Raw genomic sequence first — 12,391 nt, 5'->3', positions numbered from 1 at the left:
GCGAGCAATGACAAGCGAGGGCGTCAGGAGATGGGGAGAGAAAGACGGGATCCCCATCTCCTCATGGCCCGACAACCAAAGGGCGCAGGCCCCAGGAGTCAAGCCAAGACAAATTTGAATACCCACCACCCACACTACTACTGTGTTTACCAGGTCCCTGACTGGCAACCATTATCCCTGTACCGTGATCGTTTGTGGTGGGGTGTTGTGACATTAAATTTGGGTAGACTGGTGGGGCTGAGGCGAGATGGTCACGGGGCAATGATGTCCCGCAACCGTCACCCCCACCCAAGGCCAAACAGCTCCCCAAAGGATGTGCGAATGTATGTAGTGCATTCAAAATCTGCAGGGGAAAGGCATGGCAGGCCAGAGAGCAGGCCAAAGTGCCAAAACACCTGGCCAAGTGTCCTCCCCAGCCCGACACTGCCCTCCCCCCACTGACGGGTGTACGATGCATCAAAACTGGAGGACTGAAAGGGGCAGAGAAGGGGGGTGACTGGACTGGAGACCAGCACAGATGTGCCAGTACCCACACCGGCATCCGCCTCATCATGCCTCTTGCCAGCCCCCCACTGGACCCTGAATGAGATGTGAATGAGCCCAATGTGCGAAATATGTACAGTGTGAGTAATAAAATTGTGCAGTGTGTGTGAAGTAAGAGGCTAGACTCCTGCAGGCCCGGCCCGGCCCAGCCCGCTGGAAGACCAACATACCCCAACATGCAAGCACTGAGTCGGGGATTCTGTTTGTCATTTCTTGAACGGGTCTGGAGGTAATTAGGCATGGGCATGATTAGTGAAAATTAACCAACAATTGTTAATTTTAATTCATTTTAATTCATGAATTAACAAGGGGGGTAATTACTTTTTCACACAGGGCCAGGTAACTGAATAGTTTTTTTCCTTAATGAATGAAATCACCATTTTAAAAAAACATTTTAAGTTTACTTGGGTTATATTTGTCTATTTACATTTTTTGATGATCTCAAAGTGGAGAAACTATGCAAAAATATAAGAATTTGAGAAGGTGGCCAATGCATGTTGACGGCACTGTACCCTTCCTTGAGGCGCCACCTTATTTTGGTGAAGGGGTTTGTGTGTCCCGATGATCCTCGGAGCTAAGTTGTCTGGGGCTTTTCAACCCTGGCAGGATCTCCCATGGCAAACGGATCCTAGCTGAGGGACCAGACAAAGCATGGCTCTGAACCCCCTATGATGAGTACTAATGTTGGATCACGTTTTTCCTCACCCGGACGCAAATCACTGGGGCCAGGCCCGGAGGTGGGGCGTGATGGCGAGCGGCTGGTGGCCGGGCCTGTACCCACTGTATATAAATAATCAAATAAATATTTGGTTGCTATTGCGGGGTTGATCTGGAACATAACCCCTGCGATAAACGAGGGATTGCTGTAGTCTAATTGGCAGGGAGGTCTGACAAAAACAAACACTGAAATAACATTTATAACATACTTTAAAGCAAGTACACAGGATTTGATACAAACACACGTGTTGCCAGTTACTACAAGAAGCGCAACAGTTCACAGCCATGGCCAAGTTGTTAAAATTGTCGCTTGCCGCCGTGGGGATCCTGGTTCAGGTCATTGCCCGGCAGAAAAATGTGGTGGGTGGTGGGAAATGTCAACTTGACAACGCTTGAGAGGATGCGGCAACAGAAATTGTGATGGGTTAAATGCAGAGGAGGAATTTCATGTGAGTGTGTTCACAACAATAAATGGTTCTTCTTCTATTTGTTTATAATATGCACTTGATAAAATGTTAGTTTATTTAATATATAGTAAATAAAGCATGCACATTTCTATTTTTTTTTTTTCTATTTTTGCTTTGAGTCCTGAGACCTTAACCTGAAACACCCCTATGTTCTAATTTTCTTACATAATCTCCAGGCTGTGGTTTCAATGTGAGCAACAGTAATCCAACAGTGTGCATCAATGACCTAATCCAGAAGTACAACATTCAGCACAATTGCGACCTGCAACCCCTGAGCTGTGCACAGTTTATTGCTCGGACAGTCAGCTGCCTGGAGGACCTCATAGACTGCTTTCAACGCGGCGGTGCAGAGGCAATCCTGCCAATCTACTACAAGAGATGGCTTCACAGGTGAGCGCAGGTGACACTTCTGCATGAGAAACTGGGTTCAGGTTAAAAGGAATGAGGAAGTGGTAATTCTGTCGAATGGCCACTGCATGGAATAAGGGCGCTTTGTGTTTATATAGTGGGGAATGGCCTCATGGTAGAAAGTATATATTTTAGCCCCGCTCAAAAAATCTGGCCAAACGAGACGAAGAAAAATAGTCTTAAGCGATATCTCAATAATTCAGTATTATATTGTTCTCAGTCTTTGCACGTTTTCACCACATTCATTTTTAATGTACAACCCCAATTCCAATGAAGTTGGGACGTTGTGTTAAACATAAATAAAAATGATTTGCAAATCATGTTCAACCTACATTTAATTTAATACACTACAAAGACAAGATATTTAATGTTCAAACTGATAAACTTTGTTTTTAGCAAATAATCATTAACTTAGAATTTTATGGCTGCAACACGTTCCAAAAAAGCTGGGACAGGGTCATGTTTACCACTGTGTGACATCACCTTTTGTTTTAACAACATTCAATAAACGTCTGGGAAACTGAGGACACTAATTGTTAAAGCTTGGTAGGTGGAATTATTTCCCATTCTTGCTTGATGTACAGCTTCAGCTGTTCAACAGTCCGGGGTCTCCGTTGTCGTAATTTACACTTCATAATGTGCCACACATTTTCAATGGGAGACAGGTCTGGACTGCAGGCAGGCCAGTCTAGTACCCACACTCTTTTACTACGAAGCCACACTGTTGTAACACGTGCAGAATGTGGTTTGGCATTATCTTGCTGAAATAAGCAGGGGTGTCCATGTAAAAAACGTTGCTTGGATGGCAGCATATCCAAAATCTGTATCTAGCTTTCAGCATTAATGGTGCTTTCACAGATGTATAAGTTACCCATGCCATTGGCACTAACACACCCCCGTACCATCACAGGTGCTGGCTTTTGAACTTTGAGTCCATAACAGTCCGGCTGGTTCTTTTCCTCTTTGGCCCGGAGGACACGACATCCACAATTTCCAAAAACAATTTGAAATGTGGGCTCGTCAGACTACAGAACACTTTTCCACTTTGCATCAGTCCATCTTAGATGTGCTCGGGCCCAGAGAAGCCGGCGGCGTTTCTGGGTGTTGTTGATAAATGGCTTTTGCTTTGCATACTAGAGTTTCAAGTTGCACTTACGGATGTAGCGCCGAACTGTATTTACTGACATTGGTTTTCTGAAGTGTTTCTGAGCCCATGTGATGATCCTTTACACATTGATGTCGGTTTTTGATGCAGTGCTGCCTGAGGGATCGAAGGTCATGGGCATTCAATGTTAGTTTTCGTCCTTGCCGCTTCCATGCAGTGATTTCTCCAGATTCTCTGAAACCTTTGATGATATTATGGACCGTAGATGATGAAATACCTAAATTCCTTGCGATTGTACATTGAGGAACATTGTCCTTAAACTGTTCGACTATTTTCTCACACACTTGTTCACAAAGAGGTAAACCTCGCCCCATCTTTGCTTGTGATTGACTGAGCAATTCAGGGAAGCTCCTTTTATACCCAATCATGGCACCCACCTGCTCCCAATTAGCCTGTTCACCTGTGAGATGTTTCAAACAGGTGTTTGATGAGCATTCCTCAACTTTTTTCTTTCTTTTTTGCCACCTGTCCTAGCTTTTTTGGAACGTGTTGCAGCCATAAAATTCTAAGTTAATGATTATTTGCTAAAAACAATAAAGTTTATTAGTTTGAACATTAAATATATTGTCTTTGTAGTGTATTCAATTACATATAGGTTGAACATGCTTTGCAAACCATTGTACTCTGTTTTAATTTATGTTTAACACAAGTATATACGTTTTGGGGGACTTTCCCTGATCCATTGCTGTTATGTGGACGCAGAAGCGACACAAAATCAAGTGAGGCAGCGACTTATTGGATGAGCCGACTCCGCACTAGCGAGCTCACTGCCTCGTTAGCTTGCTAGCCATTTTGCTTGTTAGCGTACAAGGTAGCACACTAATAAAGTTATCTTTCCCTGATGTGTCTCTGTCGTGAGGACCTGCGCGATGCGCGGCTGTGGCGAGATGGACGGTCCCCAGTGAGCCGGACCACGTCCAGCTAACTCGCCGCTGGCGGGTTGGCACGGGGCAGGAAGATGCACTTCAGGGAAGATTTATTTTTTGGGGTTGTACGCATAGCTTGATAGCCAATTGCACTCTGTAGTGGTAGAAAAAATGGCCCAAGTTGTTATCAATAAGGAAATAGCATTTGCACAGAAAAACCTCTGCATGGAATAAGGGCACTAGGTACTTACAGAGTGGGGGAGGGACGACTCATGCCAGAGGCCTGCTTGTGTCATCTGGCTTTGTTTTAGCCCCTCCCCCAAAAAACAGTCATCTGAGAAAGTGAAAAAGAGTTTAATGCAATATCTCAACAATTCAATACTAAATTATTTGCATGTTTTCAGCTCTTCAAACATATTTAATGTATTTAGAAAGAAAAACAAAACACCACAATTACTTAACTGGGTCTTTAAGTTTTTGGTTGTAAGTGTAGTAAAATGTGAAAAAGTTCAAGGGGTATGAAATTGTATCCACTGTAATTACAACTACACAAAATCAGAATCGATAGATGGGTTGATATTTTATAAAAGTTGACTGTCTATTGTTTTTTCTTTCAGCGGAGGTCTGGTGCATCTTTGGAGCGAGGATGGACCTGACGCTGAGGTGGTGGGTCTAGATAGCAATGGATTTCTTCAAGTCCACAATATGAACCAGGGTATTGTTTCAGTTGAGCCAGATGGAAACTCTTTTGACATGCTGAAGAACCTGGTGGTCATCAAGCAACATTAGGAACAAAAATCATCTTGTCCTTGATAAGAGGGTGCTGTATTTATTTCCTTTTACGTATTATTCAATATGTAACTATGTTTTTGTTAATCTGACACATTTTGGGCAGTAGTACATACTGTTTTGCTTGAACATCAGTTTAAATAATCTTAATTTGTAATAATTTTTATTAACAAAGAATATCCATCCTATTTGTTGTCACAAAATGTAATAAAATCAACCATCATGGACAGTGTTATGTAATAAAAGCAAAACTATCTAGAGAAACAATATGTAAATGAATTTTAATTTTCTGTCATGGTGTTAATAGACCATAAATAAAAGAGAGGGTGATGGTGGCCACACAATTAGTATTTCTCCCTTTGTCCACATAGCAACCACAGCTTCACTATTTGCTGCAGTGTGGGTTTGTTTTGCATGAGAATTATTTTAATCCAAAAGGGAGTTATTTTTATATCACGGCAGAAAACAGTCAGAAATGCCACGTTTTGCAGGGATAATTTTGACACCTTCGGGCACGTCGTCACTGAATAAAACTGTTTAATTGTCAGTCTTCATGTATTTCTGTGCTGACTGCAAATGTTTCTCCTCGTGAGATAAGAAAAGAAAAGAAATATGATGCCTACAAGCCTTCGGAGGATCCTGCACTGCCTGCCGCTGTGAGGCGAGCGAGTCTGCTGGGAGCGGAAATGGAAGTGCTGAAAGTTCTGTCACTCACTTCTGAATCTTCGGCAAATAACCAATGAGCACCCAGCGTGCAGGCGGGGACAGGACTTCATTAAACACATTGCCATGTGATTTGCGATTCACCAGCGTTGTCGCTCACTTCGGCGAATGACCAATGGCCAGCCAGCCTCAGGCACTGCCGTGCAGATGGACGAGGGACTTAATTGAACTGATTGTACTGTTGCACTCAAGAATGATTCATTCGGGTGAGGGACTTAATTGAACTGAATGTACTGCTGTACTGAAGAACTGAAAAGTGATTAGTTCGTTGATCTTCGTTCGCGATCTGTTAGACATGAGTCATTCGTTCGTTGAACTTCTTCGTTTGTGATCCGCTAAGGAGTGATGTACTAGTACGATGAGTGATTAGTTTGGGCAAAGAATGACATACTAAGCAGTGAACGTACTCGAGTGATTTTAACCGCAAGGACGTCAGGACTAGCTTTCACTAGCAGCTGTTTCTTCAAGCTAACAGCTAATGTTGAGTCAGTCAAGCACATGAAAACAAGCACACATTTACAATAAATGTAAACTAATAATAAATGTATGTATGTGCACATATCGTTCCCTGTGTGTCTAATGCGATTATTAAAGCTTTTTATTTCATGATAATAATAATATCGCAGGAAGCAGAGTTGGAGGTGGCGGAAATGAAGATGTTGAGGTTCGCTCTCGGAGTGACCAGGTTGGATAAAATTAGAAATGAGCTCATCAGAGGGACAGCCAAGGTTCGATGTTTTTGAGACAAAGTTAGAGAGAGCAGACTTCAATGGTTTGGACACATCCAGAGGAGAAATAGTGAGTATATTGGTAGAAGGATGGTTAGGATGGAGCTGCCAGGCAAGAGAGCTAGAGGAAGACCAAAGAGAAGGTTGATGGATGTCGTGAGGGAAGACATGATGGCAGTTGGTGTTCGAGAGGAGGATGCAAGAGATATGCTTACATGGAAAAGGATGACGCGCTGTGGCGACCCCTAATGGGACAAGCCGAAAGAAAAAGAAGAAGAAAGATTTCATGATACTAATACATTAAACATATTGCGCTTCTCAAGACACTCAAAGATGCTTTACACTAATCAGATGACAATAACAGTAAGGTGGGTGAGCAGGAAGCCCGGGTGGTGGGTGCTGGTGTCAGAGACACTTGTCCACCGCGGTGGAATGCAGAAAAGTCATGGCAGCCAGCGATAGCCTAGCTGGACGTAAGGAAGGATGTTAGGTAGCTGAGCTCGCTGCACGCATCTTCATGAGTCACAACCAAAGCCGGTATTCGAGAGCTTGCTGAGAGAGAGAGGTAGGTGATAATGGATCCTAAGTTTTTTAATTGTTTTATTTTTTAAATCTCCCCCGCCTACAATACGTGACAACAACGCATAGTCCTTTGGGGAACGTGAATCTTGGATGGATCATTAACTGAATGAGGAAGCACTTGAATGATTTTGTGAAAAAGAACGATTTGGTGAATGAATCTTTTGAACATTTTTTTTTTCAATGAACAGAGTCTAATGATTCAGTACACTCTAAGGAACTGCTGTGCCCATCACTAACCTTATTGTTTTACGACATGATAAAATGAAAACTTACAACATAATGCTAAGTTAAAGTAAAGATTGTTTCTTCGGTTAAAGTGTCTCAACAATTATTTCTTAAGTGTGGTTGCGCATTATCATTTAGCCGTTATGCTCTGTTGGGCACACTGTGGAAGAGTAATTGACCAAGAGGTCATTCTTTGACACACTTCCTAAAGTAGGCTTTACACGATCAGGATTTTTGGGGCCGATCAGCAAGTTTAAAAAAACGATAACCGATCCGATCACAAGATGGAGCAATGTGTCATGCCCATTTACATAACTTGTTCATTTATTGTATACACTTGTGTACTGTATACTGAGTACTGTATCCATCCATCCATTTTCTGTAACACTTATCCTCACTTGCGTCGCGGGCGTGCTGGAACCCATCCTAGCTCAAAATTATTCTCTAGCATTTTAGACAAAAGTGAAAACATCAATGACCTCTAGGAGGCATTCAAGGATTGGCCACTGACATACGTTTAGGTCAGAGCAACACTACAACGTGACAGCAATAATGGGTGCTGCTTCTTCTTCTTTTCCTTTCGGCTTGTCCCGTTAGGGGTCGCCACAACGCGTCATCCTTTTCCATGAGAGCCTATCTCCTGCATCCTCCTCTCGAACACCAACTGCCATCATGTCTTCCCTCACGACATCCATCAACCTTCTCTTTGGTCTTCCTCTAGCTCTCTTGCCTGGCAGCTCCATCCTCATCATCCTTCTACCAATATACTCACTCTCTCTCCTCCGGACGTGTCCAAACCATTGAAGTCTGCTCTCTCTAACTTTGTCTCCAAAACATCGAACCTTGGCTGTCCCTCTGATGAGCTCATTTCTAATTTTATCCAACCTGGTCACTCCGAGAGCGAACCTCAACATCTTCATTTCCGCCACCTCCAGCTCTGCTTCCTGTTTTCTCTTCAGTGCCACTGTCTCTAATCCATACATCATGGCTGGCCTCACCACTGTTTTATAAACTTTGCCCTTCATCCTAGCAGAGACTCTTCTGTCACATAACACACCTGACACCTTCCTCCACCCGTTCCAACCTGCTTGGACCCGTTTCTTCACTTCCTGACCACACTCACCATTGCTCTGGACGGTTGACCCCAAGTATTTAAAGTCCTCTACCTTTGCCATCTCTTCTCCCTGTAGCCTCATTCTTCCCCCACCACCCCTCTCATTCATGCACATATATTCTGTTTTACTTCGGCTAATCTTCATTCCTCTTCTTTCCAGTGCATGCCTCCATCTTTCTAACTGTTCCTCCAGCTGCTCCCTGCTTTCACTGCAGATCACAATGTCATCTGCAAACATCATGGTCCACGGGGATTCCAGTCTAACCTCATCTGTCAGCCTATCCATCACCACTGCAAAAAGGAAGGGGCTCAGGGCTGATCCCTGATGCAGTCCCACGTCCACCTTAAATTTTTCTGTCACACCGACAGCACACCTCACCGCTGTTCTGCTGCCCTCGTACATGTCCTGTATTATTCTAACATACTTCTCTGCCACTCCAGACTTCCGCATGCAGTACCACAGTTCCTCTCTGGGTACTCTGTCATAGGCTTTCTCTAGATCTACAAAGGCACAATGTAGCTCCTTCTGACCTTCTCTGTACTTTTCCATCAAGATCCTCAAGGCAAATAATGCATCTGTGGTACTCTTTCTAGGCATGAAACCATACTGTTGCTCGCAAATACTCACTTCTGTCCTGAGTCTAGCCTCCACTACTCTTTCCCATAACTTCATTGTGTGGCTCATCAACTTTATTCCTCTATAGTTGCCACAGCTCTGCACATCACCTTTGTTCTTAAAAATGGGCACCAGTACACTTTTCCTCCATTCCTCAGGCATCTTCTCACGCACTAGAATTAGCACTAGGGTGCTAATTTACTGTAATTAAATTACTTTAATAAATAGTGTTAATGACATGCTTACTCTAACTTTCTCACTGTCCCGGCTATATGGACGTGTGTTGTCCAGAGTTTGCGTCCTTTTGGCTTTTCCTTTTTTTTTTTTTTCTTCCCCCACGCTGCGTTGCTTGAACGCGCCATGCTCCTCCTCCTGTACATTCTTCAGGTGCCCGATCAAATTTGTGTTGAAGCATTTCGATGCTGTTCCCCACAACGTACTTCAGTTGTGCACAGACTGCAAATAACTTACGTGTTGTTTGTCTGAGACGCCGCAAAAGAGTCCTACACCGATCACGTGTTTTTAACCGACAAGATTGAAAAAAACTACTGGTCGTCAGATAGTTACACAATACACGTAACAAGGCTAAAAATAAACAAGCTTTTGGATTCATACGCAACGGCGACGCGGAGTTAAATGTCTTGTGCGGAGCCGATCGAAGACGTCATTGATCGGATCGGCGAATTATGACATGAAAGCCGATCAGAATAAAATGCTAATTATCGGCCGATACTGATCAACACCGCCGCTCTTGGGTCTTTCGGTAGAGGAGGGAGGCTAGGCTGAAAATCATATAGTGGTCGAGGATGGTTAGGGCCACTAAGTTAAAGTCTGTAGCACAGCCGGAATGTGCAAACAGGGGTTTTGACACCTTAGTGTTGGTGATGTCAAACTTCTGAGTTCCTTCAAATCTAAGTTGTTCCAGCATTTCAAGGCCAAATTCAAATTTGCGCTGTTTGAGAAACTTAGAAATCACAATTTGGATGGTAGGTGGTACCAAGTGGCATCCTCACTGTGCAACGTGGCATCTTTGATTGCGCAAGCGACAAGAACAGTTTTTCTTTGGAACTCAGGATTGACGTGCAGAGCTGTGGAGCTTGTAAGGAAAGACCTGAGGTGGGCTGGATTGGTGGGGCCTGTCGGGGCCATAGACCGAGTGATTTTAGTAGAGCTGAGGGGTACCAAATGTGGTTAGAATTCTATCTTTTGCCAAGTTGTCTCAAAAGGGAGCAATTTCACATAGCCTGTCGTTTATCAACATGTTAGCAATCTGTGTGTGTGCATAAACCGTTAAGAGCCCAGATGACAGCGTGGTTATGGCCTGACTATTTTGGTTTAACATTACACAGCAAATGCTGAGAAGTAAAATGGGTACTTTTAGCAGGTTGCTTATCAACCAGGAATTGACTACTTTGTTAGCCATGTGTTGTCAGGTGGTTGGGATTTTGGACTGCAATTCCCGAAGTTGTCTCTCGATAGTAGTAATGCTACAAATGTCCCCAGTGGGACGTGTGTATATGTATGCATGCACATATATGTATATATGTGTATGTATGTATATATATATATATATATTATATATATATATATATATATGTGTATATGTATATATATATATATATATATATGTGTATATGTATATATATATATATATATATATATGTGTATATGTATATATATATATATATATATATATATATACACATATATATATATATATATATATGTGTATATGTATATATATATATATGTATATATATATATATATATATATATATATATATATATATATATATATATACTAAATGAGCACACAAGACATGAAAAACATGGGACACAGGAAAACATGAAACAAATCCAAACACAATCCGAACCAAAACACAGACCATGACAATAATCCATCCATTTTCTGTACCGTTTATCCTCACTAGGGTCACGGGTGTGCTGGAGCCTATCCCAGCTATCTTCAGGCGAGAGGTAAAATACATCCTGAACTGGTTGCCAGCTAATCGCAGGGCACATAAACCAGCGGGCCGGGATTTGAGCCCCGGTCCTCAGAATTGTGAGGCATATGTGCTAACCAGTCGTCCACCGTGCCGCGAATATGCATATTAGTTAAATATAAATATTGTATATACTAAAATATATTGTTGGTAAAATGACTCGAAGGAACTCGAAACTCAAAGTGTAGACAACAGTAATGACTTATCAAAGTGTTGACTCGGGACTTGCACAGATTTGAGACTGACTTGTGACTTGCAAAGTAATGACTTGGTCCCACCTCTGTCTATAATAGTTAAGACACCTCTATGCCGCAAAGCTTCAGAAATATGAAATTGGTTATTTACTGATTAGTATACCATGTTGAGGCTAATCGCTCAGAAGCAAGTTATCAAGCAAGTACACAGTGCTAAATAACTGAAGGCGAGGAAGCTATTTCCAAGTTACAATGTGTGAGTGTTTTTGTTGGTCTGATGAATGATCATGGCAAGTGACAAGTCTTGCTCCCAGCAATCTTGAGCAGGAACAATGAGTGTCGGTACACATTGCCTTGAATTCAAAGTGGTTTATTGCAATCTTGTGTCAGGCAGCTGCATACGGGGTCAAGTTCAAAATGTCGCGCACTTCATCCCTCAAACTTCAGCTGATATGGCCCACTAATTTGTTGGACATATGCTATGCAGAAATCTGGGTGGACCTGGGTGTGTTCCTGGAACCTTCCCAAATAAGGTGAGCAATCTATCATAGCTGAGTGTCTCCTCCTAATCGATCACTCTGTCTTAACAAGGCTAACTTGGCGCCACCTGACTGGTGAGCCTGTCTTTATCTGTACCTGGATATTGTCAAATTTGTGGGGGGGATAATATTCTAAAGATAGAAAAGTTGACCTGTAGAGGGAAACAAAGAGGGTGTCTGATTGTACAACATTCTTGAAAGTATGCTCATTTTAGGGGAGAAAAGTTGGGAGAGAATACACAACTCAAAAAACTGCGATGTACCATCCTGTTTTAAACGCTCCATCATAATTCCAGTCCCCAAGAAACCTACAATCTCGGGTCTAAATGACTACAGGCCTGTCGCCTTGACATCTGTGGTCATACAGTCCTTTGAAAGTCTCGTGCTGGACCACCTCAAGAGCGTCACAGATCCCCTGCTGGACCCCTGCAGTTTGCCTACCGAGCGAACAAGTCTGCGGATGATGCAGTCAACATGGGACTGCACTTGCTAGAACACCTCGACAGTGCAGGGACCTACGCGAGGATCCTGTTCGTGGACTTCAGCTCAGCGTTCAACACCATCATCCCTGAAGTCCTTTCCTCCAACCTTCTCCAGCTCAGCGTCTCACCTGCCATCTCCCAGTGGATTTACAGCTTCCTGATGGGCAGGACACAGCAGGTGAGGCTGAGGGAGGCCACCTCATCCACACGCAGCATCAGCACTGGGGCGC

The 12,391-nt window shown here is 43.1% G+C and overlaps 2 protein-coding genes across 9 annotated transcripts in view; one reads left to right on the top strand and one right to left on the bottom strand.

Moving 5' to 3' along the window:
* Window positions 1–5,299, top strand: part of hlcs (holocarboxylase synthetase (biotin-(proprionyl-CoA-carboxylase (ATP-hydrolysing)) ligase)) — a 109,040-nt gene extending 103,741 nt beyond the window's left edge. For 3 of the 5 annotated variants that reach the window (XM_061752150.1, XM_061752147.1, XM_061752148.1), the window contains 2 exons: window positions 1,904–2,117; window positions 4,784–5,299. In XM_061752150.1, the coding sequence (XP_061608134.1) occupies window positions 1,904–2,117; window positions 4,784–4,955 (386 nt within the window). In that variant the 3' untranslated portion in view covers window positions 4,956–5,299. Of the gene's footprint in view, window positions 1–1,903; window positions 2,118–4,159 lie in introns of those variants that run through there. The other 2 variants (XM_061752149.1, XM_061752152.1) reach the window with 2 other exon arrangements.
* lrch2 (leucine-rich repeats and calponin homology (CH) domain containing 2) overlaps window positions 1–12,391 on the bottom strand; it is a 466,084-nt gene that overhangs the window by 158,770 nt on the left and 294,923 nt on the right. The gene's annotated exons all lie outside the window — the stretch shown is intronic.

Source organism: Phyllopteryx taeniolatus, chromosome 17, assembly GCF_024500385.1.
Source record: "Phyllopteryx taeniolatus isolate TA_2022b chromosome 17, UOR_Ptae_1.2, whole genome shotgun sequence".
Classification (NCBI taxonomy): Eukaryota; Metazoa; Chordata; class Actinopteri; order Syngnathiformes; family Syngnathidae; genus Phyllopteryx; species Phyllopteryx taeniolatus.
Note: the sequence above shows the minus strand (reverse complement) of the source record. Positions and strands in the feature narration are given on the sequence as shown.